Below are 24,402 nucleotides of genomic sequence, written 5' to 3' on the forward strand. Positions count from 1 at the left end.
GGTTCGTGGTCAAGCTAAAGCGGCATTAATTTATCGCCGAGAGGTCCATAAAGTTTAATTGTTATCTGAATGAAATAACCTAAAATATTCATCCTTTTTCATACATATCAAATCAATAAGTTTGAACGATATTAGAAATCGTTCTGTTCCTTTTTAACCATTATCGAAACAACTTAATCACATTTTCTGCCACAATCAACCTCCGGATTTGTGCTGCCGATAACTTTTCACCGATCAACATAAATGTAGCCGGTTTCTCTCCAGCATTCGCACTAGATTTCATTCTGGTCATGGTAGTTCAAATTTCCTTCGCGTACATTTTTGCGATAACATAAAAACCAATAGTTTCTTCCAAAATTCTAATCATTCTACTACATGTTTTCGAATACAGTCGTTAGGAGTATTGACACTAATGATCCGTCCTATCCCAGGTACGAAGGGTGCCTTACCATTTGCACCACAGGATAAAGAAAATGATTCATACTTATTTATAGCCATGCTAATAATTACGTACAGTCGCAATAATTGATATGATGCAAGACTTTATCATACTATCTTATTGGTTTACTTATGCTAACTAATTTGCTAACCTTCGTTTTTATGAAAGAAAGAATAAAAGCCATCATCAATAGAAACATAGCTTTACATTATGATCATCAAAAACGAGCGCTAGACCCACTGCGTACCATTTGTGTAGTGATCATGTAGGATATATGTGTCGGTTTTTCATTTTGCGCTTTGTGCGGAGGTTCGTCACCCCAACTCGGTTGATTTTTTGCGCGCGCTTTTTCGACCTGAATTTCACCTTAACATTTTAAGCCGTCATATGTTTTCGATATGTATTTCAGGGCGTTGTGGAGCGTGCACCTTACAATAAATTTTGTCATTTGAATGGTTGGCGTCCAAAAGGGGCTAACCCACATTTTGAATTTTTTACAGGAAATGAAAAAAACTTCCGCATTTCCAAATTAACATTGTTTTTATTGTAAAAATACATTATTTTATTAGTAGTTCATTGACCCATGTTGCCTAAAAAAATAAGATCATTACATGCACTACTTTTCAATTCACGAGCATTTTCGTAATTAGGGGGGCTAACCCCGGGGGTACCTAGTACTGGGATTACCTCTATGGTCAACTATGACTGTTAATAGCAAAAAATCTGAAAATTATTTTCAAAATTCTCAAATAGCAGTACACGTGGAATTGGCCTCTTAATTTCAACCATACACTTTCAAATCCAAAATCAGAGGTATTTGACCGAGTTAGAGAAGATTGAATGAAATGATTCAGACAGAAAATTTTTCTCAGATTTTGTTTCGCACGATTTCCTCTGATTTTTCAATGATTTGCTATTACATACTATGCTGTTATAGGCACTTTGACTATTTCAAAATCATGAAAAAATTTGAAGGTACGCACACATGAATGACATTACAAATTTATTTCATTTTCTTATAAAAGACAAAATTATAACGATAAGTCCACGTGGACATTTTCAATACCGCCACCCGCTCCCCATGGACAAGCGTGAACTTTCTCGTGACCCCTACCCTCCCCTTAATTGTCAACGTGGTATATGGATGGTCCCTTATTTGTTGTATCTTCACTAACAGACCCTTTGGCCTCAATGGTGGTTGCTTAAACTAATTACATTTCAGGATAGCAAATATTTTAGCTTTTTTTTCGATTATAGACAAGGTTGCTGTTATTCGCGTCGTTGGACTCAAAAACATTCACCACCTTCGAATAATCTGAGAACGAAGGGAGCAAAACATGCACTGCGAATGAAGCAACCGCTATGCTTAATACGAGCGGCCGTGAGCGACCTGTGTACGATGAGCGTTCTTGCTGTTCGTGCCGTCTTCCATTCGTTCCTATTCCACTCTCTTGTATTGTTACGAACTGGTGGAATCATAGACGAGTGCACCTGCCAATGACGACTCAAGACGAGTCATTGTAAGACTCGCCGCGAGTGAAACCAGATGCAAGCATGAATGCGAACGTACGCGGAAGTTTGAAGAGAAAAATAAGTGATGCAGTGGAAGAAGTGAACGATTCCGCTGGAGGCAAAAAATATGGATGTCTCGCGGATATCGATGCTGAAAGGAAATGTGTATACGAACAAAAAAATTTCAATCCGGGCAATTTTAAGCGTCACTTTATATCCTGTCACGCGGAAGTGGCGCATCGGTTAAACTTAGTGAGCGAAGGTAGTGATCAGCCGCAAAATACCAAAAAGCGACCAAAGTCGGCGTCTAAGGTGCAGGTGGAAACCACCAGAAGTAATGTGCTTTTAGGCACATTGCAAATGATAACAGAGAACAACCTCTCGATTCGATTCCCGGAATGGGAAGGTGTTCAGTTGCTATTGGGTCCTTTGTGGAATGCATGCGATTTAAAAATTTCAAGGAACACACTTCCAACCCTCATTCACCGTGCTGCTGACATTATGCGGCATACAATGGCCGGTAAGTTTTACCAAAAGCCAATTTGCCTTAAAGTAGATGCAGCAACCCGGCATTCGAAGTCGATTTTTGGCATAAACTTGACTTTTACGGATGACGACGGCATTGTACAGATAATGCATTTAGGTAAGTAAAATTTATCATATTATGTAATTAAATATATGGAATAATAACACCAACGGACCAACCACCAGCTTTTTATGTATCTATATATTGAAAATAGTATATTTGTGGAACTTTTTGTGCAGGTTTTTTTTTAAGAAAAACGGAAATACGAAGCGAAAGTTCTCAATTCACATCATCATCATCTTTCGTTTCGTATTTCCTTTTGTATAAGAAAATAACAGGTAAAGTCTAATAACCCTTTAACGTATGATGGTTAATAGTAATGGTGAAGTTTTTCCACAAAATATAATGCTTTTTCATCTCCCAAAGGTTTGCAATGCTGAAAGAAACACCTTGCATATTGTGATATTTAACTTCAGAACATTGTTCAATGGCTCAATTACCACTGGTGGCGCAAATCACTTCCGTGTAAAGGCCCGAACATAATCAATGCGGTGCGGCACGATACGGCGCGGCAATTTTGTTTAAACCATTTCGATTGGATGCGTGTACCCACAAAGACTGTTATGCGGCTCGTTGCGGCGGCTGCAGGGTTTAAAATTTCTCAACAAGAATGCGGCAAGCGCGTTCGGCAAACGTGCGTGGATTTATTTATCGTATAACTGGGAATTCAAGAGGAAGGCACATTATTTTCAGAGATTATTCTGTTGCAATTAATGTAGGCTACTATTCGTGGTAAAATATTTTTTGAAAGTCATTGGAAATGCTTAAAAAATAGAAATATGAAGAAATTCAGAAATTTCACTTATTTTGAATTCAATGCGATGACATACATATTTTTGTACTTCGAACCATTGCAATTTATGTAGGCTACAATTATTAAGGGAAACTCTTTTGAAATTTATTGTATCTTTTCCAACAAATGATAGGAATCGTAGAATTTCAGAAATATATGTTGTTCAGCTAATAACTTTAAATTCAAAGCAATAACATATACATTTTTGTACAACAGTCGTTTCCAAATTATGTAGGCTTCAGTTTACGAATATGCTTGAAATTCATTAGAAATACACACACCAAAATCTCATAGAAATATCAAAATAGAACATTGAAAAAACAAGTATGATAGATGTTACTATTTTAAGGGTTAAATGTAATATAATGCACCATATAAATTTTGTACAACAAATATTCTTTTTAGACAGAAAATGGTGTATCATATCAATGTTCCATGGTAACTTTAATGAAATTTTTTATTGGTGTTTACTATATAACATGCCCGTTTTTGAACGCACATGGTATTTCTTACTATAATCAGTAATTTTTGAAAATCTTGATTTACGATGTATGGTATTATTCCATGTATGGAATCACGACGGACGTTGAGATCCATCTGGTGTCTTATACAATTTTTATATTCATTTTTATCGATTGTAGTTTTTTTTATAATAGTGGTTCTTTGTGATTTCATTATTGTAAACGTCTTTTTATATACATTTATGTTTATTTCATTTTCCGAAGAAACGTTAAGATATACCCGTGAATAAATTCCGTTTGACAGAAGCATCTGCGGCCCATGGGGTGTCCCGGAAAACTGGTTCTGGAATCTCCTGAATCGTCCATAAGAACCTCACATACCAATAGAAATGCTTGAAATGTCAAATACCACAAAACTTGCAGGTATAGATGACGAAAGTAAATAAATTCTAAAGAATTTGTAAGCCTGATTTCGAAATATTAATTTGGATGGATTTTCATTTCGCTTTTTGTTAAAATATGCTTGTTCTCAAATTCATCATCTACCATTTTGGCACAAACCTTTTCTAAGATGTCTAAAATTTGAAGTTATTTACTTTCTACCATAGTTGATTAGTTGAAAATTGTGGAAATTATAATTTCAATCTTACCTTAGTCATAGTAAAAAAATATTATTGTGTTAATGTGTAGTAAAATTGAAAAGGATGAAAGGATCATTTTAACTACAAATTTTTCTTTACTTGAACACTGAATATGGTTAATGTATTCATACAGACAATCGTAACATTTTTAACTGTCGTCTGGGTTTGTTGGAAATATTTTTTTTACCAATACTATTTGAGCAAACAATAGTTTTAAGAGCAGTCATGTTTAGAGATTTACTGGAACAATATTTTCAGTGTGAGAAATCTCATTTATTCTGCAATTCTACAATATAACATCCAATGAATTTTTAACGAAAAAAAATCAGAAACTTTTACCTGCATCCATTGTCATTGTTTGATGTATAAAAATGTGTATGCCATCGATTTAAATATAAATATTGACTGAATAAATGAAATTGCTGAATTTCTCTTCGTAGTTTGTTTAGTACTTTAAATGAATTTCACAAGACTTTCATTTATAAACTGTAGTCTATATTCCCGAAATGAATGCACCCTTTTGGTTTAAATGTCGTTAATAAAAACAAAAAAAACATGTAGTCTATATTATTTGCAATCTATTGATGTATAATAATGTATAAACCATCGCTGTAGCTTCAAAGTTTGTGGTTGAGCAATTGCTAAATATCTTCTTGCCGCATTCACTGCGGCAGCGATTTTAGTCCTTGCCGCATTTGCCGCATTTGCCGCAACGCAGCTTATTGTGTTTACGCCTTAAGACTTTAATCAGTATTAAAATCATGTTTCAATTTATTTTAATTCAGCTGCTCACGAAATGCCTGAAAGACAGACGCAAGAGAATCTACAACGAGTAATTATGGATGAGATCAAGGTTTTTGGGATTGAATATTCGCAAATTGTGGCTATCACCAGCGACAATGGTCAAAATATATTGGCCGCAGTTCGATACATGAAACGACTGTTGGGAGATACCCTAGAGGGCTCCCTCGGTAGTATTCTTCGCAAAGAATATTCACTTGTTGCGAACTCTTGTGATTCGGAGAATATCGAAACACCGGAACTGACTGAAACCTTTGTTAGAGATGAGGAAGACATTTTAGAATGCGAATTACAGATGGTACCTGAAAATGACGACTTCGTTGAAGATTTATCTCGAACCGAATACGACGATGAACTGTTTGAAGATGGCGAAGATGATAAGATGATTAACATCGACATCCTGGAAAGTGTAAGATGTGGAGCCCATACAGCTCAATTGGCTGTATGGGACGTCTTGCGAGAGTACAAAACTCGCCTCTCGAACATCAACAAAAAATGCCTCAGAATGCACAAGAAAGCCAACCGCCAAATGTTCATGTTCCATAAAACTGCTCTACCACCGAAGGTTTGTGAAACAAGGTGGAATATATGGTACATATTACTGCGATACCTCAAGGAACTAGAAGGTACACCATTTTTGGCGCTTCTTCAAACCAATGATCCGGATATTGGTAAGAATTTGTATTTTTCTAAGATTAAGGTAAAGAATCAAAATGGTTGTACATCAACAATTTTAGTTATTTAGTTTTTCAAGCAGTATGTATCGTATAACTAATATATAAATTATTTTTCAGATTTCTCTCGGCAATGGTCTTTCATAAATAAGTTTTGTGATGCCTTTGAGCCGTTGTTCTACCTAACATTGAGATCGCAGAAAGATCATGTGCCAGTATCGCAATTCTACGCAGATTGGCTACTGTGCCAAGCACAGTTGAACGCAGTCAATCAATCGCAAAACAATGTCTTAGCCAGAAAATTGCTCGTTGCTATGGACAAACGATCGAAGATACTACGTACCAGCATGCCTTTTAAAGCATGTTTATACATTGACCCTAGATTCAATTTCCTTGGGTCGAATCGTCTCAGTGCCGATGAAAAAATCGAAATACAGGTTGGTTCTAACGAACGCTGCGCATATTTGGAGATATTGGTTTTTTTTTGGTTTCAGAAATACCTCATGTCGTTCAATATTCGACTGAACGACCTTGCAGGCCTAAATGAAGAAAAATGCAGTGACCGGAATGATGAAAAGACTTCTGATGACTTCGTTGAGGAGTATCTCACGAACTTATTTCAGGAAGAAACTGTCACTCTGAGTCCATCAACAAACAGTTCAGATTCCTTCATAACGGAGATAATCAAATTGGAAACTCGCCCGAAGGTTCCCATCACTGCATTTTCAGCAAAAGAAGTCACTAATGCCCTTGCACTACCATCAACTAGTGCACATTCCCCAACATCTGATTATTTCGATATATTCAAATATTGGAAACAGCGAAAAGTTTCCAATCCTCGCTTGTACCGCATTGCCATGGCACTGCTTTCGATTCCCTCTACACAAGTTACCGTAGAAAGATTATTTAGTCAGTTGAAACTCCTAATTACAGATTCAAGAACGCGGCTTGGGGACAAAATGATAAAAGATATCATGCTCCTCAAAATGAATAAAGTTTTGTGGCCCGAAGTCATCATGGTGCTCGAAGCAGAGTTAGAAAAATGACACACTGTATAGCTAGAAATTCTTCGATCTTTGTTAGATTGATGACAGAACTTGTTTAATCTACATCTTTTATTTACTAATAAATGAATTATGGAAAATGGTACATTAGTTTATTTTTTGTTCTGATATCCAGAGTCATACGCATTGAAGAGCGAATAAAGGCGCTAAAATCTAGGCTTATTAGCCAGGGCAATGTGAAAATACTTTTGTCCCGTCCCAATGGACCAAAGGAGTGACATTAACCTTCTTAGCCAAGTCACTCCCAACGATTTATTATATGCCCCTAAAACTGAAACGGTCGGTCGTTTTTTCCTCCTCTAAGATTCAAAACAATTCGTTCATTAAATTTTTCATTGAATGGATAATTCAATCGCTATCTAATTTTGAAACATCTTCAAACCCAACTCTGCACAGTAGGGCTGGCCGTTTTTATATTTGCTACATAGGAAAATATTCTTCTAATATTAGTATTGACAAGAATAACACTATAGAATAGGGTGGAAGTTTTCCGTGGCTTAACTTTTTGTCGGTTCCGACAGCATAAGTCATTAAATTGACTTTACGCTTGTCCGGACATGCCGCAGACTCAGGTGATTCGCATTTAATGCCAAAAGATCCTGACTTCTGCGTTGCAGAAGACAAAGAGTTAAGTAGCCGGGAAACTCTAAGCTTGCTCATTGACCCTACTCCACGCTTTTCTAAACTTTCTTACAAGTATTTGAACTTGCTCTTCCTTGAGTACTATGGCTCCTAATATTTGAAAAATACTTCAGCTTCCAGTCCCTTGCTAATTATATGTCGTTACAATATAAAAAACTACAGAATAAGTTCAGTGTTTTTCAGGATGGTTTTCAATACTGGCTGTGTAAGGGTTGGAACAAAACAGAACAGAACAGATGTCCAGTGTCATACGCATTCAACATTAACCTTCAAGGGATAAATTTCAAGGGTTTTGTAGGGTTTGATAATGTTTTTGGCCACGAAACTGTATTATAATTTTGTGGCGATATAGAGAGTGTTTGTTCATTCAGTTAATGTTTATATAATAATTTCTTACATGAATATATTCGCAAAATGTCACCACAAAATTTCAAAATTGAGCCAGCGATAGTGAATATTTCGTGCGCGTGCGGTCCAAATACATCATAAATCAAAATCCTCTGGGCCAACTGTTTTGAAACTTCGCAGAGATTTCACATCGTTTCCCAGGTAACTACTAGAGCATTCATTTTCAATTATTATATTATTTTTACATCAATAACAAATTGAGTGTTTTTTCGGCTTCCAGCTGTTATACAAAAATGTAACATCTCGAAAAAAGAAAAATTCTACGTAGTTTTAACACGTTAATTCAAAATTTTCCATTTTATATCCATAACGTTGACACATTTAGCTAAATCGCCTATCCATATAAAAAGTGACTCAGGTAGATAGGGTGATGAGCCTATTTTCACCATACTAAGCAAGGTGCCTCACTAATTCGATAATTTCTTGCATTACAATCAATGGACTGCGTAAAAATTGACATGAACCGCTTTGCTTCGTTGTTAAGAACCAATACAATAACACAAATGCGTTGAAAACAGTAAAATTCTCGTGTTTGAGCACAATGAAAACTCGAATCGAGTGCCCCTATTGTTGCGCTACCATTTGACTCAATGCCTTGAACAAAGATGGCAGACACTGCTCTAACCAACGGCTTCAAATTGGTAGGGTGATAATAGAAACATGGTGCAAATAGGCTCATCACCCTACCTGGAGAAATACATGAAAAAGCACTGCGCAAAATTTCCAAACGGTTGGTCTAGTAGATTAAAAGTCATGATGTACAGCGCAAACTTTTTTGTGGCGCCTCCATAAAGGAATGTCACTTGCTAAATTTAAAATATTTTACAATAAAAATCTTACAAAATGTCGATCAAATGTAGCAAAATCATATAAAAAACAATCGAATATACTAACACTTTCTGTATAACTAGAAATAATTCCTAAAAACATACCATTTTTCATCGAATCCTAACGCTCATTCGAGTAACCTTAGATTCCTCCTGCTTATGGTAAACTTTTATTTTCCTTACCACAAATCTTCACTGCCCTCAATTGTGGCGCATTTTTTAGCCGTTCCTAGATGTTTTTATAAGATTTTACAATCATAGATATTCATTGCGGCACGTTTAATTGATGATTACAGAGGGAGATAATATAAATAAGATAAATAAAAAAGCACGTGCCATGCTGCACAGCGAAACGAACTGGTAAGTAGCCTGTTCGAGCTGTTGGCATTATGCATCAATATACAATGCAAAATTTATACGAAGAACTCAAATAATTATTAGTGTAATTTATAATCCTTGCCTCGGCCATAAAGATGATGAGACGCAGCTCTCATAAAAAAGTGCACAGGTTATACCTAACATCATAATTTTCTTGACAGCTAATAATTATAATAGGCTGGAAAGGGCAAACTCTATGCACGAAACTCCCCCGGTGCACATGAATCGTAAGTTCAATATTCTGGTTACAGTTGAAACTGGAAAATCCAACCAGCGACACTCGTATTTTCTCTGGTTCTAAACAATGGAATCACGTCGGAAGTAGTGCGCTGTATTCGTACAATGATGCGCTATGCAGCGCACTGCTCCCGACATCATTGATTAGTACTAAACAACAGAAAAAAAACGACTGTCGTTGGTTGGATTTTCCAGGTTTCAACTGTAACGATAATAGTCAGAAACAGAAAATCCATTGCTCGCAGTTAGCTGCATCAGCTCACCGAAGAAAGCATCGTCTCGAGCGTTCATCGCGAGTGGATGGTTTGGGTTAAGCTGAGCATATGTCGCAATCGAAAAACTTTCTTGCCGAGTGAACCGATCCAAACTCGTGGCCCGACGCTAAAAGAGAACGAGTGACGTGTGTTCGGTTAGCCAAGGTGCGTAATTCACCGAATGGCGAACGAAAGTGTGGAAGAAGCATAAACACGAAAAGCAATAATTCTCTCGTATTCACTTCCCTTCGAGAACGAACGGAAAGCAGTTTCGCATAGCACAAGCACGTCTTTGATGAAATGTATATAATCTGAGGGATGTCTCATTGTGAGAATCAGCAACCTTGATTATAGAGGTTTTAACCTTAAGGTCATTCGCCTCTTCGGGCTACAAAAATCTCTTATGAAAAATTTCTAACCCTATTTCCGGGGTCGCGACTCGAACTCAGGTGCGCTGCGTACAAGGCAATCGATTTACCAACTACACTACGCCCACCCCTATTTTAGCTTTCATCGAATTCCTCGTCAGGTTGGATTGAACAGCCGTCGCCACACTGTACTGTTAAAAATACACTGAACTTCGGTAACAGCGCTCTGGCGATCATAGTTGGTTCTCCTGAACGGTAATCGCAAAAGAAAGTTATTGCGTACAGCTCAAACGCGGGTTTGAAGATCCAGGCGTCCGAGGATTATAGGACAATCCACCCTGAAATCTGTCTTGCCAAGGAAGATGTCGGAGTGCAAAGCGTATGAACCGTTGGCGGGCCTCGATTGTGATAACGCCGTTCTGGTATATAGTACGGATTCCAAACAACAGAACAATATTCTAGTGTTGAGCGAGCCTGTGCGCAATAGTGATTTTAACCAGTGTACGTGGTGTGTGGTTTGTGTGTTAGTGCCGAATCCATGATGACTACGAGATCCTTGATGTGAGAGTGTCTTGGAAAGCTCGAGTCGAAGAAATGGTATTTAAACTGAATCGGATGGCGTTTCCGCGTTGGCCGTTGTCGATCGTTTAGCCATAAAATAGTGTCGGTCGTCTGCAATGTAGTGTTTGCAGTGTAAGAAAATAGGGTCTGAAACAACCAGCTCGAAGAGTATTGATACGGCACTTAAGCTCGAGATTCCCCAATAATTACCAATGTTCGATTTGTTTCTTTTTTTATGAACTATGTACATGTGCGCTGCTTTCTAGCAGGAAGGGGTATGTTCCAGTAGTGAGTGATAGCACGAAGACTCGCCGAAGTGGTTCAAGAAGGCCGCTGATGCACTTTTTGACAACAATCGAGAGAACGCCATTGGGGCACGGGGAACTAGACGATTTCAGCACAGACTAACAGACATAACACTCGAAAACAATGCCTCGCCCTCATTAACGGTCATTTTAAATATATTTGTATTTGGGACTGTGGCCGCATTTGAAATTATGGCGCCACTGACATATAAACAATTATATGGGGATAGACCACTAGTAAAAAATTGTTCCCAAGCCTGAAGGGTAACCCACCAGCAAACGAATGTTTGGGACTGTGAATAAAAGGTGGAGCTAGTGTTCTGGGAAAATTGCTGGATCGATATTTTTTGAGGTAATTTAGGCTTAGATTTCAGTTGACGCTCGACGTTTCACTGGTGTCTAAAAAGGCACGTCTGCTTTGCTGTTTGCATTCGTTGAGTTGAATTTAGTGGTTTCGTAATGCAAGTGTCTTATGTTCCGATATTTTTTTAAATGTAGATCTTTTGGCAGATTTTATTTGTCCAGTGAGGTTGTTGATGGGACTAATTGTTCGTTTTGGCACATAACGGTGAATTAGATAGAAAAATTGTCTATGACACATGTAAATATTATGCTTATTATTTAGTAACAGTTTTTTGATGACTTATTACTTTACTTATTACTGAGTCTTATCAGAAGTCTTGAATCATTTGGATACCCCAGATAAAACTCTCTTAAAAAAGAGAAAAAAGCTCATATTTGACATATGGTATGTAAAGCCAATTCCCATTCGATTTAACAGTGTTCCGAAAAAAGTCAAAATTGTTGCGGTCTAATATATATGTATTGAATTGTATTAGCAGTGAATTGACGTCCTGTAAAATACAAGAATGTCTTCCTAGAGGTATGGAAAGTTCAAAGCACTATCGATATTTTATTGTCCACGTAAGGCCGTGAAGAGCCTACAGAATGCTTTTTGTCTGCTTACTTCACCTGTAGGTACAAAAACAAACTTAGACTTAGACAAAGTTTAGACTTCTACAAGCGTTTTTAGTGCGAAGATATTTTGTATCCAGATCTCTCGAGAAGTGAGCAGCTGTATCCTTGCTGTTTTTTGGTAAATTACGTTGTAAAAACAAAGAAACAAGTCATTTTGGAGAAAAGCGAAGTGATAAATTGAAAGACTAACCTATAATACTATAGCTATTAAACAGAAAAAGGAAAAGTTTACAGAAGAAGAGCTATTGGTAATGTCAGTATCCCTTGAAGATGAAGAAGCCTCCGTCATAAAAAATGGGTTCACAAAGCTTGGAGATCGGAAAAATAGGAGTGAGATTTTGAACGTTAGTAAATAGTAGGATGGTTTGAGAAACAAGTTGGCGACAGTATAAATTGTAATGTACGGCTTTGTATGCTTGGCCCCTTGACCGCTTCGGGTTAATCCACTTTTCCTCCTTGCTTTGCATGTTGTTCCTTTAAATGCGGTTAGATGGAAATACATTTAATTAAGAACAGGGTACACACTTAAAAATATTTACATCTCGCCAGATGCACATGAAAGGAGCGTCACAATTCACTAGGATTTACATTCAAGAACATGTAAAAATGCGCTTTGTTCACAATTCTCCATCTCCATTCAACCGAAAAAAGAAACAATATTTTATTTCGCATGTCAAAAGGTACAAAATTACATTACTAGACAGCAAAATACGTCACAATGTTGTTTACGTCAAATGTAATTTTCATTTTTTCTAAGAGTGTACCTTTTAGGTTGCCATTCAACATACGAACGCATGAGGCTTTTGATGTGGAAGGTTGAATAATCAAAAGCATAACATTTAAAAAAAATTGGAAATTGATGCACTTGAATGTACATTTTTTTGTTTATTAAATTTTATATATAAAATTATTTATTTCTTGTCAAAGTTTTAAAGTCCAAACTTCAAAATATTCAAATTTTTGAATCCTTGAATTTTAAAATTTTAAGAATTCTAAACTTTTAGATTCACAATTTTTTGGAATTTTTAATTTATAAGCATTTAAATTTTTAAATATTAATATTTTTATTTTTAACTTCCAGAATTTTAAAACTTCTAGATTTTAATTTTTTAAGCTTTAGGTTTTTAAATTTCCAAATTTTTTGATTTTTAAAATTTCTAAGTTGTAAAATTTCTGAATTTTTGATTCTTGGATTTTAGATTTTTAAATTTTTAAATTCTTAACTTCTCAAAATTTAAACTTTTTGAATATCTGAATTCTTAAAATATAAAATTTTCAAATTCTAAAATCTTTGAATATTTAAATTTACAAATTTTTAATCTTTAAATTCATAAATTTTTCAATTTTTAAATTCCTAAATTTTTAAATGTTCTTTAATAATTGAGTTTTTAAATTTTGGAATTTTTAAATTATAATTATTTTATTTTTTTGAATTTTCAAATTTTTAAACTGTTAATTCTTTAAATTTTTTAATTTTTAAATCCTTGAATTTTCAAATTTTCAAGTTCCTAATTTTTGAATTTTCAAATTCCTAAATTTTTAAATTTCTAAATTTTTAAAAATTTAGGAATTTAAATATTTAAAAATTCTTAAAATTTAAAAATTTAAGAATTTTTAAAGATATGAAAAAAAATTAAAATCCGAGAATTCAAAGAATTTAAAAATTTCGGAATTATGAAATATAAAATCATTGGATTTTTAAATTTTAAAATTCTTAAATTTTTATTTTTTTAAATTTTCATATCTTTGAATTTTTTAATCTATAAATTTTGAAATTTCTAAATTTTAAATATTTTTTTTTATTTTTAAATTTTTATATCTTTAAATTTTTAGATTTTTAATTCCTTAAATTTTTAAAAAAATAAGTTTTTAAATTTTTGAATTTTTAAATTTTTAGATTTTTAAACATTAAAATTTTTAAATTTTTGGATGCTTAAATATTAAAATTTTTGAATTTTCAAATCCTAAAATATTAAAATTTTAAACTTTTAGATTCTTAGATTTTCAAATCCGTAAATTTTTAAATTTTTTAATTATCAAATTCTTAAATTTTAAAATTTTTGAATCTTGATTTTTTAAATTTTCATATCTTAAAATTTTTAAATTTTTAAACTTAGAATTTTTAAATCATCAGATTTTAAAATTTTCAAATTCTTAAAGTTTTAAATTCCTGAATTTTTAAATTCTTAAATTTTTAAATTTTCAGATCTTCAAATTTTTAAATTTTTGAATCTTTGAATATTTAAATTTTTAAATTTTTAGATCTTTAAATTCTCAAAATTTTGAGTTTTTAAATTTTAATATTTTTAAATTATAAAATTTTCAAATTCTACGATCTTTGAATTTTTAAATTTAGAAATTTTTGAATCTTTAAATTTATAAATTTTTAGATTTTCAATTCTTCAACTTTTGAATTCCTTAATTTTTAAATTTTTGATTTTTAAATGTTCTTTAATAACTGAATTCTTTTATTTTTAAATCTTGAATTTTTAAATTTTTAAATCTTTAAATCTTTAAATTTTTAAACTTTCAGGATTTTTAAATTCTTAGATCATCGAATTTTTAAATTTTCAAATTCTTAAATTTTTAAATTCTTAGATTTTTTAATTCTTAAATTTTAAATTTTTATATCTTTAAATTTTTAAATATTTGGATTTTTAAATTTTTGGATCTTTAGATTCCTAAATTTCCAAATTTTTAAATTTTAATATTTTTGAATTCTTAAATATCAAAATTTTAAAATTCTTATATTTTCAAACATTGAAATTTTTAAATTCCTAAATTTCGTAATTTTCTAGTTTTAAATTCTTAAGGTCCTAAATTTTTGAATTTTCCTATTTCTAAATTTTCATATTTTTTTATTTAAAGTTTTAATTTTTTAAGCGCTTTTTAATTTTCGAATTGTTTTATTTCCAAATTTTTATTTTGGATTTTAACTTTTTAAATCATAACGTTTTTAAAAATGTTATATCCTAATTTTTCTTAATTGTTTAGTTTTTAAATGCTTAAATTTTGAAGTTTATGAATTGGATAATATATCAAAAATTCCATTTTAATTGATTTAAATTGATACGGATTAAGTTTTAACATTGCTGTTTTCTAAAAGCACTAAATTAAAGTTAGAGCAAATTATTAACTTCCGTCATATGTGAACTTCCCCATCTGCAATTCTTCAATAGCAACATCGTGATTTTCCTAAAAACCACTCACCTACACAGTCCGCGAAATTTTGGCAATCTAGTGAGAGAATGACGAGTATGCGTATTTTTGATTCCGTTTTATTCCAACGAAAGGATCAGTTTATTTTTAATTTCTTAAAAATGTAAAGATCTAAATTTTTAAATTTCCTAAAATCCAAAATTTAAATTAATGATTTTTTACATATTTCAATTTTTGAAAATTTGAAATTTGAATTTTTCTTGAATTTTAAAATTTTTATGCTTAAAATTTTTTAAGTCTTAAATTTTTAGATACAGTGAAGACCCGATTTATCAGCACACGCATTTATCAGCTTTTTGGCCCGATTTTATCAGCTTCATATGAAAATTGATAGTTGGTAGTTTGATGGGTTCTAGCAGACGAGCCAAGTTGAATTCGAGTAAATCCTTTCTTGAGCATATTTTTCTCATCTTAAAGATCCGAAATATGCAAAAAAATTTTTTTTTAATTTTGCTCTGTCAGACCGCCTTAAGCGAAGTTTAAGCTAAATAATCAGGAAAGGTTATGAGGCTATATCTGGGGACCAAAGAAGAATATTTTCAGAGCTTCGGTGTCTTAAGAAGAAAGAAAAATATATGTCCCGATTTTATCAATGTCCCCATTTTATCAGCCTAAAATTCACCAAGGGGCTGATAAAAACGGGTCTTTACTGTATTTAAATTTTTTAATCTTAAGATATTAAAAATTTTGGATTTGTAAATTATTAAATTTGAATATTTAAAAAAAAATTATTTCTGATTTTTAGATTTTCAAATTCTCATTCTTTTTTATTTTAAAATGCTTGGAATGGTTGAAATTATAAATCTCTTGGTTTCAACATTTTTAATTTTTCTTATTTTGGGTTTTTAAATTTTGATGACTGTTTCCAGCGTTTTTTATTTATTTATTTATTTATTTATTTATTTATTGTCGTCAAACAAGAGTAGACCGTTTTGTTATAACGATAAAATATAGCATACACTTAAAACATAAAATACTAATAACTAAACTAAACACTATCTGGTTTACATAGCACTACTTTAGGATGTTCTTTATAAGCGAACAGAATTGAAATATTCTTTAATTTGCTTTTTGTCATTGTTAAGTCAATAGCTTCGCAGTGCTTGTTGTAAGTTGCCATCATCTGATTTGATGGTCCAAACTTGGCATAATTTGTACGATAATTGTTTGCTATAAATGTATTTCGGATTCGTAACTGCCGGGAAGGTATATAAAAATTAAGTTTAGATAGAAGTTCGACTGAATCAATACGACACGAAATTATATCGTTTAGAAATGAAACCATTGCATATTCTCGGCGCTCTTTTAGTGTTTGGATGTTAATGAGCATACAGCGAGCTTTATAAGATGGGAGAGGAAATCGTGTCCAACCTATTTTGCGAAGTGCAAACAATAAAAATTGCCTTTGTACTGATTCTATTCTTTCTTCATGTGTGATTGAGAAAGGTGACCAAACTATGCTACAATATTCCAGTATTGACCTTACATACGAGATGTATAATGTTTTAATTGTATATGGATCATTAAAATTGTAACTAAAACGCTTTATAAATCCAAGCATGTTATTTGCTCTATTGATGATTGTGTTGTAATGGTCAATGAATGTTAATTTTGAATCTAGAATGACTCCCAAATCTTTAACTCTTTCGCACTTTTGTACCACTTGATTTCCTAGAGTGATTGAAATGTCAGGTGTATTTCGTTCCCTACTAAAAGTTATTGCATTACATTTTTTTACGTTTAGTTGCAGAAGGCTTTTGTTACACCAGAGGTAAAACATATGTATTTCTTCCTGTAATATCTTTATGTCTTGTTCGTTCCTAATTTCTAAAAAGAGCTTCATGTCGTCGGCATAGATAAGAACTTTTATGTTTTTGAGAATGTATATGTCGTTTACGAATAAAATGAACAAAACAGGGCCTAGATGGGAGCCTTGAGGAACTCCTGATGTGACTTGAATGGGATTCGATTTCTTCCCTTTAAATCTAACTATTTGTTGACGGTTAGTTAAATATGATTCGAGCCATTTGAGAAGACCTGATTCAATTCCTATTTTTTTCAGTTTGAATAATAGCAAGGGTATGTCGATACGATCAAATGCCTTGCTAAAGTCCGTGTAAAGAGCTTCAGTGTAGTTTCCATTCTCCATTGCAATCAATGAGTAGTTAACGAATTCTAGTAAATTTGTATTAGTTGAACGTCCTTTGAAGAACCCATGCTGCATGTTAGTAATTCTGTTTTTGATTTGATTGAATAGTTTTTCGTTAACGATTGCTTCAAACGGTTTAGGCATACATGACATAATGGCAATTCTACGGTAGTTACATATGTCAGATTTTTTGCCACTTTTAAAAATGGGTACCAGGTACGAGCTTTTCCATAAATTGGGGAAAATGCCAGATTCAAGCGACATGTTAAAAAGCCAAAACAGAGGAGCTGTGAGTTCCAACGCTAAGTTCTTCATAAATACGGGTGGGATCCCGTCAGGTCCAGAACCTTTGGAGGCATCTAGTTTGTTTAGAGCCTCCATAATATCTTGCACACTGACATGATTGACGCCAATGTCTGTGGTGAATTCTGGGAAGAAACCGAAATATTCGCGATCACGATCTTCTTCAGAAAATGTGGTATAGATGTCTTGAAAGAAGGTTGCGAAAAGATTGCAGATTTGTTCCGCGTTGACACCGACATTTTCTTTAAGTTTCATTTTTGAAGGGAAGTTTTCCGATTTTAAATTATTTTAAACATGATTAAAGAAATTTTTTGGGCAAGATTTTATTTGAAGTTCGGTTTTTGAGTTATACTCTTCAAATGCTATTTTAATGGATAGGTTTAGTTGATCGCAAATGTCCAAATAGTTAAATAAGTTCCTTTCATTTCTGATTTTTTTATACTTTTTGTGGGCCTTTTGTTTACGATTTTTTAAATTTTTAATTTGCTCGTTATACCAAACTGGATATTTTGTGTTGCCTTGTCGCCTAATTTTTTTCAGTGGTACTTGTTCAACTATTATATCAAACAATTTTGTGTAAAAGACGTCTACTGAATTTTCGATACTTGTTTCATTTTTAAACAACGTTTGCCAATCTATACTGCTTAGTCTTTGTTTTATGTTGTCAAAATTTGCCAATTGAAATTGAAAGGCCTCTTCGTACTCGCAGTCCTCGGGTCTTTTGTTATCATGTACAAATACAGAAAACTCTATTGCTGTATGAAACGCTTCATTTTTCCATAGTGGAGTTAATGATTCGGTGACACAGAAGTCTTCAAGAATGTTTGTGAATAATAAATCTAAATAACAGTTTTGCTGATTTCTAACATGATTAATTTGGTTAAGTCCTAAACTTGCAGTTTTGTCAAATATGGCCTGCAGAGTTTCGTTATCCCCAACGACTGGAAGTAGAATGCTTTCATTTTCAGTGTCTGGAAAGAAGTCAATGCTTCGTTGATTGAAGTCACCATAAATATGAACTTTTACCTCTGGGGGGGAGCTTGGTTATAATGTCTTCGGCAATAAGAAAAAACTTTTCAAATGTATGTTTGCGGGCATTATTTGGGGGGAAGTACACAGAGGCAAATATATGTGTTTCACCTGCCAGATGGGTTTTAACCAACACATGCTCAAATTCTTTAAATTTCCTTGTAGTAATGATTTCTGCATTAAATTTTGATGTAATTGCTATTAAAACTCCCCCTCCTGACTTCTTTTCAGACATATGAGTGTCTCGGTCAGCTCTAAACACATTGTAGCTGTTCCCGAAAACTTCTTCACTTCTAACACTTTCGTCCCAACTAGTTTCTGTAGCCAAAATAATTGTATAGGAGCTACTTAAAATATTCTTGTGAATTTCATTCATTTTCGATGCACTTTTCATTCTATTAAAATTTTGACAGTAAATTAAAATTTCTACTGACGACTCTACTTGAGGAATCGAGATTACCTCTTTTTGTTGTCGTTCAAATGGCGTCGAATCTTGGCAAACTGCGGTGTCCTCGTCATTTCCTTCTTCTAGGGAATGCGTCAATGTCGTCGAAAACACGAATGTTGAGAATGGCACGCCTTACACAAAACTGTTGACAAGCGCGCCGATGTTGGGTGCATTTGCATCGTCGACCGTGGTAAATCATCCACTGGATAGGGATTCAATGTCGGTCCTCTTTGAAACTGAATTGTTGGCCTATAGTTCGTGGGGGTCCTGAGAAATGATCTTTTGCAGCCGCAAGAAGCACTCTATCCGTTGGCACGAAACTATTGTTGTAGTGACTACTCGTATGGTTTTTGTTATAGTGGGTGTTGCCGGCCCTAAATGTGATTCTGCGATTGGTATTACTCGTATGGTTACTATTAACTGGCTGTCGTGAGTGGCGCGCTGCTTGCTCTTGATCAGGTCGAGGAAAATTTGTGGTGCTTGTGTTTTTTTCATTATTATTATTATTTCGCCTCGATCTTTTTTTACGTCTTCTAGCCTTTTCGGCCTGTTTTTTCTGGTTCAGGTTTCTTAATTTGCGTGCATCGTAATCGCTCCAGTCTGCTTTCCATACTTTCCTTGTACCCAAAAAGCGCCAACCTGAGTTATCGATATTTTTGTCGTTATTTAATTCGGCTTCCAAACTGGGGCATGAATCAAGCGATGATGTAGCGTTTTGACTTGCCGTTATGTTTGATGAAAGCGCCTTAAGTTCGTCGAGGATATCAATAGTTAGCGCAGAATTTGTGAAGTTTTGACTGGTGGATATGTTCGCTGACAGAGACTTAAGCTCGTCAAGAATATCAATCCCCAGCGTCGGGTTTGACGTCATAGTAATACTAGCCGCTGTGTCCAGAGACAGTTGATTAAGCTGGTTTATTTCATCATTCATGGTGCGCAGTTCAGCTGATAGCTCTGACGTTACCGTTTTCAGCGTGCTATAGACATTATTTTTCGTTGTCGTCATTGCTGTATCGAATAGCGAGGTAATGTGATTTTTAATGGCAACAACACTTCCAGTCAAACTGCTGTTTTTGTTTATTGCTATCAATTCCTGTTTTATTGTTGTAAGCAAAATTTCTAGGCCATCGATCGCTTCGTGAACTATGTTAGGCTTCTCCAGTTGAAACGCGAGCCGGTGCATTACTTCCGTATTGGCTTGCAGTTGTGATTCCAGAAGTTGTTGTTGTTCAATAAGCCCTTTGAACTCAATCTTGGCTTGCATCAATTCTTGACATGATTCACAGCACGGTAATAGATACGAGTTGATGTCCACCCTCTTGTCCTTCTTCCGCAGTGATCCCCTCGGAACAGTCACTCCAATGCAAGCGGCGTGGAATTTTCTTGGGCAACCTATACACGTCCACATAACTGTATCGGCGGAAGTGTCGAAAGTGCAAATTTCGCAACTCATTATGATTGATGTACACACACGAAAAGCTGAATTAATTAAAATCTAAATGAAATATCGCGCACGGCACCTGGATCGAACGATAAAAGCGTGCGAACTTGACGACGACTTGTTGTGAACTCTTTTGAGGTGCCAGGAAGTCGCCCTCTTGGATTTCAAAGAAGAGTCAATTATTATCTTGCGCCATCTACAAAGTTGGTACAGTGGAGACCCGATTTGATCAGCCCCCGATTTTATCAGCTTTTTGAGTCTGGTTGTAAACCCAAACGCTATCATTTCATACATTTTAACAGCAGTCAGGGTTAGAACGTGACTCAGTTTCCCTTCAAGCAAAAATGATATATTCGTCAACATATCGAGAACATTCTTCCTACCGATGTATAAAATACAACCGGGACCCGCTAATAGTACAAATATCCTACGTTGGGGTGTTCATAAACAAATTTGAACATCCAGCTCGGAAACAAAAACAACTTGAAAGTAAAATCGGAAGAAATCCTAGCTATCCCGACATAGAATCAATTCCGCACCGGTTGGAGAACAAATCTGTCCGTTATCTCATACGCGCCTCTGGTCAAGCCGTTCAAGCATGGGTAGAAGCAAAAGTTATTGACGATATTATTTTTCCTTTCTGAGTGGACGAACATGCTGTCCCACACCAGCGGAAGAATCATTTTACCTGCTTTGGTTCCCTCACACGTACTCTCTCTCTCTCTCTCTCTCTCTCTCTCTCTCTCTCTCTCTCTCTCTCTCTCTCTCTCTCTCTGTTCGAGCCGGTCGGTGGAGAAGCAGAAAAAAGTCGGAGAGTCTGTTCGAGGAATTGACCTTTCTACTCCCGTTAAAAAAGAAACGGCGCCGAATTATTTCGTAAGGAAAACAAAAAAAATTGCACTGCAAAAACCGGTTGAGGTTAGGTATTTCGAGAGGCAAACAAACCAAACTCCTTTGGTTTGACTTTGCATCTGTGGTTGTAAATGAGCTGTCAGAAATCTTAATATCGTTGGCAACGATTCTTTTTTGCGTCGGACGCCCGACATGCTACCAACATCATCACATCAACAACCCGAGCGAATCCGAAGATGAAAAAGTCGGGTCGGATCGGATCGGATCGGTCTAGTGCGGATAGACCTTTATTCACCAGAAATTCAATACTAGCGCATGCCAAATAACTGGTGTATTGGTATGTGTACGTTAAAAGTCTCTTTCCTCTCAATGCCGTTTGTTGACCAAATCATCGGCCCTCACCGTACGATGGATTTTTTTTATTCCTTCGGCTTTATTTGGTTGGCTCGGGAGCCTTTCGGTGTTAATGAGCCGGAGTATCAGTATAACAAATTAGGGTAAAACATAAACAATATAGATGGTGGTCTGTGGGGCATTTCTTGAATCCAGATGGCGCATCCGCTTGTCGAATCGTCGTTCTTTTTCTTCTTGACAGGTGTGGCAGTAACCGGTAGTCCATGGTGCTTGTTGGTAGTCCTTGCAATAGATCGCTCGTTGGGTGGTTAATCGCAATTCCCTTATCCGCGCCGACGTCGAATCTCGTAACAGATGGTGTACCTGCAACGAGGAAATCCCAGTTCTCGTTACAGTCCAAATGTCTGTAACGAGAACTGGGGAGAAGGGGTACTGGTGTAGATATCTGCCGATGAGGTGTATTACTTTGCTAAGTAGGAATTAGTATAAGAAAAACATTATAAATTCACATTAATCGACTTGAGGAAGAGATATATGGGGTACAGGATTTGGAGGTTTTGAGTTGCCAGGGCGTCCCGGATCCGCATATCGGGTGGTCTTCCGTGTGCTTGTAAAACTCCATTAAGTTTTGCTCTAGCTTCCCGATGATCACAATCAGGCTCTGAGCACGACCAAACGATGTGGTCAATGTCTTGGTAACCTTTACCACAATGACACAGGGCACTGTCGGCAAGCCCTATACGTGAGTGGTGAGCATTACTGTTGTAGTGATTTGACATCAGTCTTGACGCAAAACGGATAGTCTCTTGACAGATCTAAACTCTTAAACCAAGGTTTAGTTGAAACCTAGAGTGCAACCACCGACCTTTATCGCCCATTGTCCATCTCGTTTGCCAGGCAGCAAGGGCCTTTTTCCGAGGAACACTGAAATATTCGCTATACGTGATGGGCCTTTCGAAGACATTTCCTTCAGTAGCACCTTTTTTGGCGAGCTCGTCCGCTTTTTCATTGCCCTGTATTGAGCAATGGGCCGGGACCCACACGAATGCCACGTGGAATGACTGGTCGACCAAAGCACGAAGAGTCCTTCGTATTTCCAACAGGAAATGCGAAGGGTGCTTGACCGGTTTCATTGATTGGAGAGCTTCAATGGAGCTGAGGCTGTCCGAAACAATAAAATATTTGGCTGAAGTCAGAACCTGTACTAGACCAAGAGCATAATGTATTGCTGCCAGCTCTGCAACATACACGCTACATGGCTCTTCCAATTTGCGAAAAACACTATGATTCACGTTGAATACTCCGAATCCTGTTGATCCATCAATACTTGATCCATCGGTGAAAAATTGTTTGTCTTGATCGATATGATTATAGTTAGCCAAAAAAATAGCTGGTATAATCGACGATCGCAGATGGTCAGGGACAGCTTGTGTGGATTGTTTCATGGTTAGATCAAAGGTAATATGTAGGTTGTTCAACTGCAGTGGGATATTTTCAGCATGATTTGTTATTGATGGACTAGGTAGCGTTAAGTAGTCGTAATAAGGGAACATGCGCTTTGTATGCACTTCTAAGCTGTGCAGTACTTCGAAATTGTTGATGACGAGTGGATTCATAACTTCACTGCGTATAAGAAATCGAAGTGACAGCTCATAGAACCGTTCGGAAAGAGGAAGCACTCCAGCTATTACCTCAAAGCTCATCGTGTGAGTAGAATGCATGCAGCCCAGAGCTACACGTAAACACCGATACTGAATTCTTTCTAACTGAAGAATATGTGTTTTGGCGGCGGATCTGAATCAAAAGCTTCCGTACTCAATCACTGACAAGATAGTTGTTTTATACAATCTAATCAAATCGAGTGGATGAGCACCCCACCAAGTTCCAGTAATCGAGAAAATTTACTCGCTGCTGGCATTTTTGCTTTAGGTAACCAATATGTTTACCCCATGTGCCTTTGGAATCGAAAAAGATCCCCAGGTATTTGAAAAACATCGAATGTGTAATTGGTTTGCCACCTAGTAGAAGCTGGAATTTAGCGGGATCGCGTTTTTTCGAAAAAATAACCATCTCTGTCTTTTCCGCCGAAAATTCGATGCCCAGCTCGATAGCCCACACAGATAAATTGTCTAGGGTATCTTGCAGAGGCTTTTGCATATCTCTGCCGTTTGTGTCTACTACCGACACTACGCCATCGTCTGCAAGCTGCCTCAATGTACAATTACCTGTCAAGCAATCATCAATACTGCTGACGTAAATATTGTACAGAAGTGGGCTAAGACATGAGCCTTGAGGGAGACCCGAGTAGCTAAATCTCAACGTCGACGAAGAACCATGCGCAAAGTTCAAGTGTTTTTCACGCAGCAAGTTGGTTAAGAAGTTGTTCAACTTGGGTGAAAGACCACTTCGGTGAAGTTTCTCTGACAGGACATCGATGGAAACTGAATCAAACGCTCCTTTAATGTCTAGAAAAACCGAGGTTATTTGTTGACGTTTGACGAAATCAATGTCCATCTCCGTTGCGAGCAGCGCAAGACAATCGTTTGTTCCTTTGCCTCTCCGAAAACCGAACTGTGTTTCCGAGAGCAACTGGTTTGCTTCGGCCCAGTTGTCGAGACGACGAAGAATCATTTTCTCGAGCAATTTTCGTATGCAAGATAACATAGAAATTGGTCGAT

General features: G+C 35.5%; 2 protein-coding genes across 7 annotated transcripts in view; both read left to right on the forward strand.

Moving 5' to 3' along the window:
• The window catches only part of LOC131688869 (thymidylate synthase), an 888,839-nt gene that overhangs the window by 277,591 nt on the left and 586,846 nt on the right, over nucleotides 1–24,402 (forward strand). The window lies entirely within an intron of this gene.
• LOC131688802 (uncharacterized) lies at nucleotides 2,102–7,267 on the forward strand. The gene is made up of 4 exons (XM_058973372.1): nucleotides 2,102–2,594; nucleotides 5,218–5,904; nucleotides 6,028–6,344; nucleotides 6,402–7,267. The coding sequence occupies exons 1-4, from the start codon at nucleotides 2,312–2,314 to the stop codon at nucleotides 6,951–6,953; spliced, it is 1,839 nt and encodes a 612-aa protein (XP_058829355.1). The 5' UTR covers nucleotides 2,102–2,311; the 3' UTR covers nucleotides 6,954–7,267.

This window comes from Topomyia yanbarensis, chromosome 1 (assembly GCF_030247195.1).
Source record: "Topomyia yanbarensis strain Yona2022 chromosome 1, ASM3024719v1, whole genome shotgun sequence".
In the NCBI taxonomy this organism is placed as follows: domain Eukaryota; kingdom Metazoa; phylum Arthropoda; class Insecta; order Diptera; family Culicidae; genus Topomyia; species Topomyia yanbarensis.